The 14,591-nt window shown below is 42.6% G+C and overlaps 2 protein-coding genes across 3 annotated transcripts in view; one reads left to right on the top strand and one right to left on the bottom strand.

Annotated features, from left to right (window-relative positions):
* Positions 1–8,761, bottom strand: part of LOC111222150 (neuroligin-2-like) — a 94,482-nt gene extending 85,721 nt beyond the window's left edge. Inside the window, exon 1 of the mRNA XM_022745731.1 lies at positions 8,712–8,761. The gene's annotated coding sequence lies outside the window, so the exon portion shown is untranslated. The remainder of the gene's footprint in view (positions 1–8,711) is intronic.
* LOC111222151 (fibroblast growth factor 11-like) overlaps positions 1,449–14,591 on the top strand; it is a 32,916-nt gene continuing 19,773 nt past the window's right edge. Inside the window, exons 1-3 of one of the 2 annotated variants that reach the window (XM_022745732.1) lie at positions 1,449–1,645; positions 4,970–4,988; positions 9,596–9,620. In XM_022745732.1, coding sequence (XP_022601453.1) covers positions 1,449–1,645; positions 4,970–4,988; positions 9,596–9,620 — 241 coding nt within the window. The remainder of the gene's footprint in view (positions 1,646–4,969; positions 4,989–9,595; positions 9,621–14,591) is intronic. The other variant, XM_022745733.1, reaches the window with a different exon arrangement.

Raw genomic sequence — 14,591 nt, 5'->3', positions numbered from 1 at the left:
TACTGTCTGAGCGGATGTCAGGGGGGAGACGAAGAAGAACACTGACTGGAGACAAACAATTAGAGCAGAGAAGACTACAGAACATGCTGATGTGTGTGTGTGTGTGTGTGTGTGTGTGTGTGTGTGTGTGTGTGTCTGACAGGAAGGTAGCACATGGGTGATGCTGTTCCTTTCGAGGAGACAGAGAACTGTCACAATCTGCACCTTAAGCACCCCCCCCTCCCCCTCTGGCTCTGTCGCTCTCTCTCAGTCAAAATGATTGAGGTTTTTTTTTTTTTTTTGAGGGACGTTGCTGTAAAATAAGAAAACTGAAGCCTCTGAAGTGGCTGTTACCCGCCTCTCCCACATTCCCCCCCGTACCCTCACCAAGCTCATTCTCACACATCACAGCCTCTATACCTCCCTCCCTCCCTCCCTCCTGTCTCCCTCGCTCTTTTTTGCCCCCCCCCTCCTCTTCTTCTCTCTCTCTCTCTCATGAATGTCACCTCTACTGATGGTGGCTGCTGGAATTCACGCACACATACTCTCACAACCACTCGCTGACTTTGGATGGGAGGAGGAGGAGTAGGAGGAGGAGGAGGGGGAGGAGGTGGAGGGAGATGGGGAGGGGGAGGAGGGGGTTCGGTGAGGACTGTGGGAAAGGAGCGTGCCATCGGAGGCAGAAGAGGAATCTCCTTCTGTCTGTGTCCATGTCTCCGCTCTGTTCCCGGCTTCCTTCCGACAAAGACCATCAACGTCCCGCCTGCTGTTCTACCTCTGGATTTAAGTCGGCTGGATTACCGCCTAGACTCTCAGCTCATTATTCCATGCTGCCACATTTAAATGGGAGGCAAAGTTGGACCTCCGTGGACTGCACAAATGGTGACAAACAGTTTGATTTCTTTTGCGCTTTTAAGAGCTTCTTAGCATTCAAAATGATTTCACTTTTCTTCAGTAAAAGTGTTTTTATATGTAAAGTCATCTGAGCACCTCCTCTTTGGTGCTGTCTATTTAAAGTAGGTTAGTCGTTTTGCAATATAAAATTTTCAACTTGGCTGTTGAGGCGCATTTTGATGTGAAAGATGAGTGGGGAAGAGGGGTAGAAATCTCTCCATCCTCCCCTTGTTAAAAGTCAGTCCTTCTTCACTGGTTTTTCTGTCAAACTGAAGATGTGACTGTGGCACTTTTTCCGTGCGCTCCGTTAGTGTCAGATTTTTATTTTTGGGCAGAGTGGAGGCTTTACATTGGACTGCAGGTGAACTTGCATTTCTTCCATTTCTCCCCTCTCCCAAGGAACCCTCCAACTAAACTCTTCCCTGTTCACCCACTTTAGACGGCCCGTCTCCCCCGTGGGGGTTACTCTAAAGCACCCGTCCTACTCTAGTTTTTTGAGGAAAGCAAAACCCAAACCAGTAAAGGGGGTACTGGGAAGGAAGGCACCCCCCTCCCAAAGGTGAGAGGGGGGGAAGATGGCAGCTCTCGCCAGCTCTCTCATCAGACAGAAACGGGCGGTCAAGGACGACCAAGCCAACCGACCGGTAACCAACAAGCGCAAGCCCTGCCCTAAGAGCAACAAGTCCTTGTGCCAGAAACAGATCCTGGTCCTGATCTCCAAAGTACGACTATGCGGGGGTCGAAAAGGTCGAAACGACAAAAGACCGGGTGAGTCGCTGCTATTGTTTTCATCTTTCTCCGCTTGTTCGTGCTCATGTGTTGGAAATGAAAGCTGAACAAAAGTATGTGACATTTTCATTAAGTGACTGAAAACCAATGAGTGTTTTCTGTTTGTTTTGTTTTTTAATTAAAAAAAATGCATTTGTTATGAAATTCAGTAATTTACTGTGTCGTCATCAAGTCAAGATTTCAAATTGAATGCATTTTATTTCAGTTTCTATTTCTCCATTTAAATCAAATTGAATTTGGTTTATTTAGTCCATCAACAGCTTTAGAAATGATTCACTTCCATCAGTAGGAAGGAACCGCGCAGCATCACAGCTGGTTTTTAAGCACACATAATCCATTTTATAAAAGATATCAATTTGATATCTGTTGCTTTCATAAATCATTAAACCTGATACTTTCAGCTTAGCAGTTGTGTTCGGGGCAGCTTCACCTGATACGCTGACCGATAGTACCTGCTGTACTCAGCTTCGTAAAGTGAAAATAAAACAAGTTGTTGAATAAATGCACAACTCTGATGAAATGATTTTAGATACAACTGATGGAGCTTTTGTGTTTCTAAACATATAATTATGCAGAGATCTGCAGCAACAATAAACTGTGTAATTAGCTGAGCTCTCTCCACTTTGATGCACATATTCACACAAAATCAACTGCACACTTTTGTCCCATGTAGCAGGATTTGCAATTTCCAGCACACCAGACTTTTCTCATGCATGGGGGGAAATGGTTAGATAACAAACTTCAAATGTAAAAAATAAAAATCATTTATATGCAGATCAACATGTACAGATTTATCAATTGAATTCATAGAGAAACCAGTGAGTGACACATATTCACACTAAGTGGAAGATTCACTGGTTGAAACTGGTTGGGATTTTGATTTGTAATGGAGATATAGTTTTACATATAATTCAGTGCATGTCGTCTGGACGGACCCACTCGTTGTTTGAGTATTACTCGGTCATTTTTGTTACAATATGTAAAATTTGTGACTAAAATAACAACGTTTCTGAACCAATTTAAAAAGTTATTTCTGGTGGACTGGTCAACAACACAGTGTCACGTCAGCTCCATGTCAAAGGGAAATCTTACATGAACACCTGCACCATGAATCATATGTGGGTAAAACGTGTCCTGTGCTGGGTAAGTGTGGCAGGTTCTCTGATGTACGTTCTCTCTGAATGGAGAAGTACGTCATGTGTTGCCCACACTCTGTCTTATCAAAACTTGTCAATGGAAAAGAAAAATGTGCCACAACAAGAATAGCACATTTAAACACAGACAACCTCCTTGATGTTGTGGTCGCAGGTGCAGTGTGTGTTGTTGTTAAACTGGTTATATACTATTGTTCATAAATTATACAATGTCTTGCTACGTTTAACATTTAATGGAAAGTCATTTTTTGTTGAACTTCTTGATATTTAAACTCCTGTGGGGTTTTTTTTCTAAATGAACTGTTGCACTAACTCAGGAGACAGAACAACGTTACCTCTCCATTTATTTGTGCAGTATCCTCTCCTCCTTTGGCGTGATTGATACACTTTTAAATTATTAAAGTCATGACTGAGAAATATTTTTCTTTATTCATGCACAATTGGTAAGTGTAGTATGCTTAAGTTAAATTATGCATATTACAGAAATGCCAGTGAACAAACATCCTTCATAAAGAGGCGACACACTTTCACACTTTCATGGCTGATTGAGGAGGAAACAGTGAATTTAGAGTGTTTTTCCCCCCTGCAGCTAAAGACTGCATCTGAGCAGATTGAACGTGAGGATGATGAGCGATGAGCACAGCTTTGTGCCTGATGAGGACTTTCATTTCATTCTGCACCACCCTCTTCACGTCTGCTTTGCTTTAAACAGCATTGTGATGCAAAAACTTTGAAGTGCACCTTGTGGCTAAAAGACTGATGTGCTGCAGAGACGATACCGTACAGTATTTACAGTGGAAATTGAAGAAAGCGTAACATATGAAAGCCTGATGACCTGAATTTGTTCTGGCAGGGACTGTGGAAGTCCTGACAGCTTGCTGAGTGATATTTTTAGGTAAAAGAAAATATCTTCATATAAAAAGGTATTTGTACTGGTTCAATACATTAAAAGGAAAGTAGCTTCATGCCAATCATCCAATTCAGTGGTTCAGAAACCTCCTCCTCTGTGTTGCTAACAGACTTAGCAAATGTGACATAATGAAATAACATACTGTGTCATTGAAGCTTTATTTCCTGGAAAAATGTGTGGAGCCATTAATTTGCATCTGTTCTGTATCGTCTGGACGGTTCCTGTGTTTCATGAAAGTTAATTCCATTTTCACATTAAAGTGAGCACAGGAGATCACAGGAGATCGACTCCTTTCACGCTGCCAGGAGACGAGTTTGCCTTTCTGTTCTGACTGACAGAGTTAGCCATGCTAACTAGCTGCTAGCCACCGTGTTGGTAAATGTCACTTTTAAAAGTTATTTCACGGCTGTACTTTGAGCGAAGCGCAGAATCGGCGGGCCTGTACAGCAGCTAGCAGCTAGTTAGCATGGCTAGCATTGTTAGCATAGCTGTGCCGTAATGTGTGTAGCCCACAGACTGCAGCCCATATAAATAAGGCGCAGCCGCAGTGTTTCTGGTTTACCAGCAGGTGAGCCGGTGAACGTTAGCGAGGTCACCCGTGTGTCACGTTTACATCACTGCTGATCAGAGCTGGAGTGGATGAATACCTGTGACCACTGCAGAGTCATTTGACCTGGGACTGAATGACGACTGTATCTGTTCACACTGAGGACAGAAGCCAGATGTTAGCGAGTGTTTGTGGTTTTTTGTCCAGTGTGAAAGGAGCTTAAGTTATTTACATAATTATACCAGATGTTGTTCTGGTGTTGCACTGGCAGAGGGGTTGATTATGGACTTGAATGCAAAGGCTCCACACTCACACACAGCGAGTTATTATCATCATGATTTCATGAGAACGTTATCAGTGACTTGGCTTGTCCCGAGAAATCCTATTTGCCGTCTGAGCTGTAAGGCTCTGTGTGACATTACAATTAAACATGTTAATTAACAACATATCATTATGTTAACAGAAAATCTGGCCGTAATCTGGTCGGCGTTATTTTTCCTTCAAAACATATTTGCTGTGGCAAATCAGTTATATATAAATGTAATTTCTATGAGACTGGGCAGAAAAAAACAGAGCAATTCATTTTAAACACCAGCTCACTCACAGATCACAAATCTGCTTATTCACTCTCAGCAGTTTGTCCACAAGGAGAAGTGATTCAATTTCAGCCCTGTTCTACATAAGAAAACTCTCTAGACCCACGAGACCTGTTAACGTTGCCACCTACAGGCAAGTAAACTGACACCGGCTGCAGTTTAAACAGAAAACGTGTCAGAGAAATCGATTCATTTAACATACTGTGAACAGCATGTCTGAAACACTTTGGGATTTTGAGCAGATATATATTAAATACTTTAAAAACGTTCCTTGGGTTTGAAGAATGCTTCGAGATTAGACATTAGCATTCAGTCACATCTTTTGTAACGTGCACATCGTAGTTTGTCATTTGCACAAGTTAATACCTTGTAACTGGGAAATACATTCTGTGGTAGATCTGTGGTTTCACAGACGAGGAGAGTTTCAGTCATACTAGCATCACAGCAGCACACACAAACTATATTTTCTCCTGCCATGAAGCAACAGCTACTGAAATGTTAGCGATGGACATAAACCCTGCTGCATATACATGTGGTCCAGGACCAACCACAGCATCTGCCTGGTTTTACCTGCCTCGCTCCCTCCATCACGCTGCTCTCTGAGCGCTGCACAGTCCCTTCCCTCACACAAAGCCTCTTCCACAGCAGACCTGACCGATGATGAAAAAAAAAGACTCTCCCCCACTGTCAGTGATCTGCACTGCTGCCCTCTTTTCCAATCAATTCAGCTCATTAATGTATAGCGATTAATCAATAATCACCCTCTCAGTTTGTTCAAGGTGGAATCTGACTTGAAAAGGGAGAGATATCGAACTGCCTGCCCCTGTGATTCACCTTTAGTATCCTTCTCCAAGTTAGACCACACACAACATGTGTGTGCATGGAACTGAAGAAACACAAAAATATATATTTATCATTGTAACAACTGTGTGGAAACGTGACGAGACTTTACAGCAGAAAAATGCAAATTAAAAACAGTAACACTATTACCTGAGTCATTAGAAACTAAGGTATGCAAACACAGTGCAGACCTAGTAGCACTGAGTGGGCTGTTTGGCATGGAGGTGCTCTGTAGTATGTTGTAGGAGTAAGGCACCGAGGGGCCAGTCGACAGTCGGAGCACAAATGTGGGCCCCGGCTGGCGGCAGCAGACCGGGTTACAAGGAGAGATCCAGCAGAGGATAGCATTAAGCTGACCCCAAGAGATCAGGGCCACAAACTCGCTTACTCAACAACACCTGATCAGACAATGCAGTGTTAGGTAGCTTCTCATCAGAACTTTACTGACTGTGACAGGGGTCAGAGAGAGAGACAGAGAGAACGAGAGGGAGGGAGGGGCAGTCTGCAGAGGTAAACACAGGCCTACAGAGAACAGTAAAGATATTACTGATGTCAGAGGAAATTGTATCAAAAGGTGGAGGCGGATGGCAACCATGGGGGTGGACACAGATAAAGAGGTAATCAAAAATACAGGAAGAGAAGTAGGGAGAGATACCAGTGGAGATTAAAGAGAAGGTGGGTGGGACTGAAAAGAGCTGTGAATCAGCCTGTCATGGAGGCAGCATGTGGAGAGGAAGATGATGGGGAATCATGGGGCTGGATGTGAAGTGTCACTGTAAAACAGCTTCCTTCAGACATCAAGTTCTTCTCTTGTTTAATAATCTGCCCAGAAAGAAGGTTGGAGGCTGAGAATGTTTCCTCTATTTAAAAAGCGATGTTTTGGTTAATGTTGAGTGAGTGGGTCCAGTCACTGACTGCTGTGCTGCGTGCAGAAGCTCAATAAACAACCCTGGATATGATGTTTATCTGCTATGAATCTGTTGCTAGATTCAATTTTCAGCATGCTTTTTCAAGAAAATGAATTGTAATGTTCTCGGAGGGGTGAGGGAAGGTGAAGGACTTTGACACCTGAGACTTGGGTCGGCTTCCTGCTGGAAGAAATGGGAACAAACAACTTCCTGCCGCAGTTGGAACAGTTCTGGTTGCTTCACATTAGGAGATTTCTATGTTTGTGTGCTGATGACTGGTTTAATGTGCGCAGGGCTCAGCTGACAGAAGGTGATGTCACATATTTCAATTCACCAATCACGATTCACCAAATTTCTATATTGTTTTGGGGTTGCCTGTCTGTTTCTCATGAACGTGATATCTCCATATCCCCATAACTTCAAACTCGGCACAAACGTCGACTAGGACTCGAGGATGAACTGATTAGAATTTGGTGTTCAAAGGTCAAAGTTCAACGTGAATGTGGTGGCATCATAATACATAAGATAACACACTTAAAGTTGGTTATTCTAAAGTTTCAGAGAGTTCACTAGAAATCACTTTAAATTCAGCACACAGTCTCAAACTGCAGATAAAACAGGATGTTATCCATGTTCCCTCAGAAAACCGTGATAATCACAGTAATGACAGCAACAGAAGCTGTTGGTAGTTGTATGTTTCCAAGGTATATGGTAAAACCTGCACATCTCTATTCTAAACTTACTTGTTGTTGCAGATGTTGTAAGTAACCATAACTTCTGGAGTTGGAATAAATGACATGAGCAATTCACTTGAACACCCCCACAGTAATAAAGTATAGCAGACTAACTGTGTGAGTATGTTAGGAAAGACTGTATCCCAGCTGCCTCGTAAGTTAAAATCTCTCTACGAAATGAGTGAAAGTGCAAAAGAACTTAAAGATGACATCAAATTTCTTGTACATATGAGATCTTTTTAAAAAGAAAAACAGGGTTTTGTAGAAAACATCTTTAAATTTTTATCAAAGCAAAATATTGAGAAAGTATCTTTTTGGCATCAGTGCCAAAACTAGGTTATTGAAAAATGTTCAAATGAAATCCAGCCTTAATCAAATGTGAGGGCTCTCCAAACAGCAGCTTCCTGTTTGTCTTCATCTCCACAAGACAAACAAAAGATTAGTGCTTGATTGCTGCTGGGGTCATTCCACCAATGTCTGGGGATTTTCAGCCTTGAACGACCCTTGTTTCATCAGTCAGATCTAAAATATCTGGTACCAAATGGTGTCGACGAGGACAGGGATGCAGCTGTTCGTGCGTAGAAGTAGGTGATCTAGTTCATTGCTTAAACTCTGTCCAAGATGTGCCCATCAGATTAAACCACAATGAAACAACAAAGTTTTGCCTCTAATCTTTTAGGGTTCCTTATATAAAGCAAAAATCTATCAAAGATTAAAGGATGTACTTATGTACTTATTTTAATTTTGAAGGTTTATATAACTTTATGTTTTTGGTTGGACTCTGGACAGGAGGCGGTCAGGGGGATCCATTTTCTTTTTCTGTATTATTGCGGTTAGAGTTTAAAGTTGGCTTTTGAGAATACATCCAGCTGTAGAGAGGCTGTTGACAATCGCCTTAAGTCTCATTCCCAGTGAGGCAGCGGAGGTTTGTGTGTACAAAGAACATCCTTTTGTTTCCTGCCGTCCTGAGGATTCCACCTTAACCTCCCACACATACCTGCTAAATTGAATCTGTGGGTGCTTTGATTAAAGCTGACAAGGACAGATTGAATTTACCTCTAACAAGAGAAAGACAGTGAGGATGGAGGACACCTAGAGAGGTAATGATGAGGAGACAGAGTGTGAGAGGAAGAGGGCGTGAATGGGAGATGTACTGGAAGAGAAGCAGGAGGTTCTCTGAAACCAAAAAGACGTGTCTGTGTGCACATGTACACACAGTGTGCACATCACTATGAAAATTATTACATTTCACTGAAATACCAGATTAAAATCTCAGACAACGAGGAAAAATCTGCGTTTATATTGATTTTCTTTTACATTTACCTGTGATGACTTTTAGACATGAGTATCAGAGACTCACCCGCAGCAGGAGGTCGACATCCTGCGGCACACTGGCAGCTGCTGGTCCCGCGCTCTCTGGGGGGACGTACAAAAAAAATAAAAAAATCATCCAGCTGCTCGATTCATTTCTGAATCAGAGAACAGAAAGTGACAGTGACTAATCTGGAGGAGAACAGACAGTCTGAATCTGAGCAACCTTTTCATCAAGAGACATTAAAGTAAAGTGTTTGGTCACGCTGCCCCACTGCTGCATGGGAAAAGAAATAACTCGCTACTAGAAATGTTACATGATTTTGAAAATACCAACGCTACTTATTGAGAAATGTAATGACATAATTAAAGGTTCTATAAATGATCATCACTGCCACTAGATGTCGCACTACACCACCAGCATCTCAGACCAAAGCAAACGCTTCGTCAGCCTCCGTTATCCTTATCGTGGTCGCACACAAATTTCTTAAAGTTATTTTTTGGTCGTTTATAGATGCGGTGAGAAAGAGAGAGGAAAATTGGGGGGAGAGAGAGAGGGGGGAGATGACGTGCAGCAAAGGGCCACGTGTCGACTCGAACCCGGGCCGCTGCGGTTAGGACTAAGGCCAGGAACACGCTGGATGCGTTGTGTGTGCGTCGCAGCTGCAGAACATCTCGGTTTTCATTTCAGCGCACATGTTAACGGGTTAGAACGACACACTGGCTGCACTGCGTGTTCTAGAGACTCCGCCTCTTGTCTATTTTCCACACGTGACGCACGTGTGCCCACAGCAAAAACACCTGTTGATGTCACAGTGACATCATAGCAGCAACATCACATAAAACAGACTCCTTCCACTATAGTTTCAATGTCTGAATATGATACAGACGTGAAAAAATATTTTTTAACCATTTTAGCAGCTGCTCTACCAGGTCAGCCACCGAGGCGCCCTGGTTGGTAAAAACTTTAAAACTTCATGGATGTTTTAACGGTCCACCGGCCGACTGGGATTTGAGCCAGTAGTCTCCATGGTCAGTCCACCTGAGGGTCTCACATGCACTAACATGCACATGCTACCAGACCAGCTACCAAAACAACAACAGAGAAACTCAGATTACATCACTCACAGAGGGGGCGTGGCTTTGTTCTCTGCTCAGGCCGCTGTTACTCCACTATACTTTTACATAGTTTGCTGCTGTATCAGAGTTTAAAATCTCATTTATAGAACCTTTAACATACTAACCACATAATGTACAGGTTAATGGACAGGTGCATAACAATGCAGCAAAACACACATCACACGCTGTGAACCAGAATTTCACCTTTACACAGAGACACACTTCACTGCAGTGCTTATTCAAACAAGTGTCCTGCATCATCTCAAGCATTTTATTGTGTTTGATGAAACGTCCAGTTTGCGCTCTGCTCACTGTCATACATATTTGTATAAGTGTACTGTACATTCATTTGTTATTTTCCCACTTCTTTGTGTGAGTGTGTGTATCTGTGTCTGAGCGTCTCTATTCAAATACGAATATCGAAACTGTGTCAGCTGAACTTAATCTCAGACAGTGTTTGGCTGAAACCAACAATGGATTCCCTCCTCTAGTGCCAAGCTGTGTTAAGCGTCTCTACTCGTGGTTTTCTTCTTGTCCGTGTGTGTGGGAGAATCTGTGTGTGTGAGGACTATATCTAAGTTTCAGCAGGGAAAATCAATGCAGGTTTGAATTCTGAGTCCTTCCTCGTCCGTCACTGTGCAGTTAAGCTTAGCTGTGTGTTTACTTGTGTGATCATCACACGATCTGACAGAGGTCTGGACCCCTTTGGGAGTGCAGAGGAATGTTTGTGTTTGTTTGTTCTGCATATATTAAAGTGCCTATTTGTGTCCTTGCTGGAGGGTCCATGGAAAAAGGGATAGTTGAGGTGTGTTGGGGAGCTGCAGGCACAGTGGTCTTGCTCTTGTGCTTCTGTTTTACTTGTTTAACACGTCGGAAAACACAGTAAAGAAATTACGATTTCAACCTGAAGAATAAAATGTGGCAGCACATACAGTAAATAACATGACTGTTGAAGGTGCGAAGCGAAAGGATGCAGCCGCACCACGTCATTGTGAATCTCCTTGGCTGAGCATGTCGTTAACTGTCACTGATATGTTCCTGTCACAATGCTAATGAGGCACACATGTGAATTTTGAATGTGTGTCAGGGAAGCGGCGTGAGTCCTATTTGCTTCTGCTCGTGTTTGACATGCTCCTGTCAGCACCATTAATAAGCAGCAACAACTCCATCTCACTCATGTGAACGTCTGCCATTGTCACGTAAAGATGATTTATGGAGCCTTGAATGTAAATGAAGAGGCCATTGTTGGAGTTGCGGATGATGTGATACACCTCATTCATTTCTACTCCTTCTTTAACCTGGCTTCTTGTCCAGCCATCCTTCTTCTTCCTCCTCTACAACATCCTTTTTCAACCTGTCTCCCCCTATCTCCTCTCCCTCACTCCCTCCCTTCCTCCCACGCTTGTCACACTCTGTATATTAGTATCGTTCTTTTGCTCCATCATTGCCCTTTTCTTCTGCTCTTGCCATCCCTCTCCCTCTTTTATTTTTGGACAAACCAAGAGCATCCCTCTGTCTTGCCTCCATGTTGTTAACTAGCTTTCATGATTTCATTCCTCCCTTGCTCCTCTCCCCCTCTATCTTCCCACAAGATTGATAATTACTAGCAGCACTGTAGAGCTCATGGCCCAGTTTAGAAAAAGAAAAAAAAAAAGGAACCATGTTCTCCTTTTATTAGAAGCAGAATCAAACACTACACAAGAGAAAGACTCCCACTTTCTTGTATGTATGCAGCGCACATGCAATATATGTGCTGCATACAGTACACTCAGGGTGAGAGGAGACGTATAGAGAGAGCAGCTGAAACTGATGGAGAGCACGGTGAGGAAGGACGGGAGAGTCAGGGAGTCCTGAAAATATAAGCCGAGGAAAACCCCTGTTGTTTAGTTTGGTCAGACAGGAGAAGAAGAAATGCCCTTGGCTGCTCAGTCATGCAGGCCCCCAGTAATTACCTCCAACATTATCAAGAGCAGCTCGGCTGGAGGCAGATCAGCGAACGACATACTGAGCTCAAATCAAGCCAGATAAATACATTAGTGTAATGATAACCAACACCGAGCCATACACTACGCTGATTAGAGATAAACCTCAACCACTGCTGATTTTTCAGAGCAATTACATCGCAGAGAAGGGTTTAAGTGTCCTTGATGGCAGCCGTGATGCATACAGTGATTACCTTGGGTTCTTATGTGCACTGACCTCATTTATACAGACACATACATAATTGCTGTGTGAATGGTTTTACTGTAGGACTCGGCTCCAGTCTCCCCCAGGTGATTTTCAAAATGATTATCAGCGCCGAATGTAAATTGATGAGGGGCATCCCTGTGTAGACCGTGTAGCAGCTACTGCTGGGATTACAGACAAATCCAATTTAATAAACAAAATGCTCTTATGGCTATAATCTCTTATGTTTTTACAAAACTTATAACACTTATTTACTCATCTATGTCGCTCTCTGTCTGAACATTTTAATTAAATATTTCTCCCCGATGAAACAGAAACACAGGAAAATGACTGTCAGCCGATAAACTTTTCATGTGCCTCATATTGAATTTTATTATTGACGTTTCCGTGAACGCACTTCTCAGCAATTTGCAATTTTCAGAGTCTGATAAAGAAAATGTGACTTTCAGTGCAGCACATATACATTATCTTTTACAGCCACGTCCCTGAAGGCTCTCTCTCTCTCTCTCTCTGCTCTCGCTCATGTGTAGAGAGGTCACTTGGAAAAAGGCCTGCTGATGAGTCAACATGTTGTCGGCTGTGCTGACAACACCTGTGTGCTGATGTACATAAACAGACAGGGAGCTCTCTTTGACCCACACTCCACTGACCTGGATCAGCGAATGTTTTCTGTCACTCAAGCCCACACGTGTCCCAGGAGTGGCGAATGTAGTCACACACCTCCCCTCCGCGGGAAATACCCAGGACAGTGGAGGCTGCAGCTTGTGTTTCTGGCATATTCAGTGAAAGTTCTGCAAAGCAGATGAAGGCGTGCTCACCCTGAAAGATAATGTGCAGTCCCTGCTGTTCTTTTAACTACAGGACAGGAATGCACCTCACACTAAATGACAGGATACATATGGTCGGATTAATCATGATTATTAACAGTCTCAACTGGCGAGAGAGGAGTTGTGTGTTTAACTAAGTGCTGATCCACTTACTGTACGCTCATGGCTTATTACAGAAAACCTGGGAAATAAATAAATAACTAAATACTTTGTCCACAGAAGAAACATCCCACCCTCCACCCTGAGAACAAGTTACATACTCCACCACACTTTAATCGCCAACCTATTCCCTGTAACTCGATAACTGATTAATAATTTCAGTCATTTTTTAAGCATAAATACCAAAAGTTCTGTTTCCAGATCCTGATAAAACAAGCAATTTGAATATGTCACACTGGACTCTGACAAATCCTAATGGACATTTTTCACTGTTTTCTGACATTTTATTGACCAAAGGTTAATCCATTAATCAAGAAAATAGATGAATCATTAACAACAATGATAAATAGTAGTAGCTCAATTTCACACTTTATGGGACTGTGTTACCAAAGATCAGATAAATGTAATTAAAGTGTCAAGTGGCTTTTAGCTGCCATCATGTGCAGTTGTCTGTTGATGAAAATGATGATGAAAATATCAACGGTCAAAATGTCCACTGGAAAATAATCCAAATAAATGAATAATGAAAAAGTTTGGTTTTGCCTTTGCTGTCATGTGACTAAGCATGGCACAATGAGTGTTTGGTCATGTGATTAGACTCCACTCTGCATATAAGCACGACTCCGACATGTCAGAACAGACATCCCTCAGACAGTTAAAAAACCAAGTGATGGTGAACGTGCTACAGCCAAGGCCAGCGAGACGACAAGGCGTCAAGCTCCTCAGGAAATGGAAGATGCAACAGCCACAAAACAATGTTTTAAACCAGAAGGAAAAGTTCAAACGGTTAAGACATGAAAATGTGGACGGACCAGACAAAATGTTCGGACCTATTTGTGAGAAGCCAGAACAAATGGCTTAAGCGTAGGTCAATCAACAGCACTGTGTCAACACAAACAAGGAAAGACACACTTATCTCACATCTGAGTCTTTTTACCAAATGGCAGAAAAACTATTACTATTAACTATTATAATTGAACTCTATCAAAGGCCCTGATTTTGAAAGTGATACAAGCTTTTACAGACACAATGAAGCAGGAAACTAAATGCAAATCGACCTGTATGTAGGGTGTTGTACTGCTATTTACAACATATGGAACTGTGAGGGAATTTTCTCTTGTGCACCTAATGAATGACTGACTCAGGGTGAAAGGTCAGTGTGAGGCCCTAGGTCTCTGTGCCCCAGCTACTGCACTAAATCTTATAGGCCTTGAGACGCTGAGGCGGCTCCTCCAGACGCAGCGGTGGTTTTCTGCTGATACTGCTGGTGCCAGGGCTGATAACAGAAGACCTTGGATGGTCAGTTCTAAGAATCAGCACTTGTGCGTATATAGTCTTGTTTCCTTGTTTATGGTTAATGAACCAATAGTGTATTCACACATCCCTCTTCTCCCTCTTCTTCTAGATATTTGACCAATTATGGAGTGTAAGCTATCTATAGTAATCTCTCTAAGTGTATAAAGACTATCCTCGGGGGTTCCTGCTTCAGATTTGAGGTGACATCATGCACAGGAGACTGTATTGATGAATCTTCTTTTCTCCTTGATCAAGCATCAATAAACATCCTGAGCATAAGACATCCTGGACTCCAGCGCTCTTTCTTCACCGCCGATGATAACAATTTTTTCCTAACAGGA

This window comes from Seriola dumerili, unplaced genomic scaffold, assembly GCF_002260705.1.
Source record: "Seriola dumerili isolate Sdu_G_001 unplaced genomic scaffold, Sdu_1.0 BDQW01000091.1, whole genome shotgun sequence".
Lineage (NCBI taxonomy): Eukaryota > Metazoa > Chordata > Actinopteri > Carangiformes > Carangidae > Seriola > Seriola dumerili.
The sequence above is the reverse complement of the archived record's forward strand: the minus strand, read 5'-3'. Positions and strand labels throughout refer to the sequence as shown.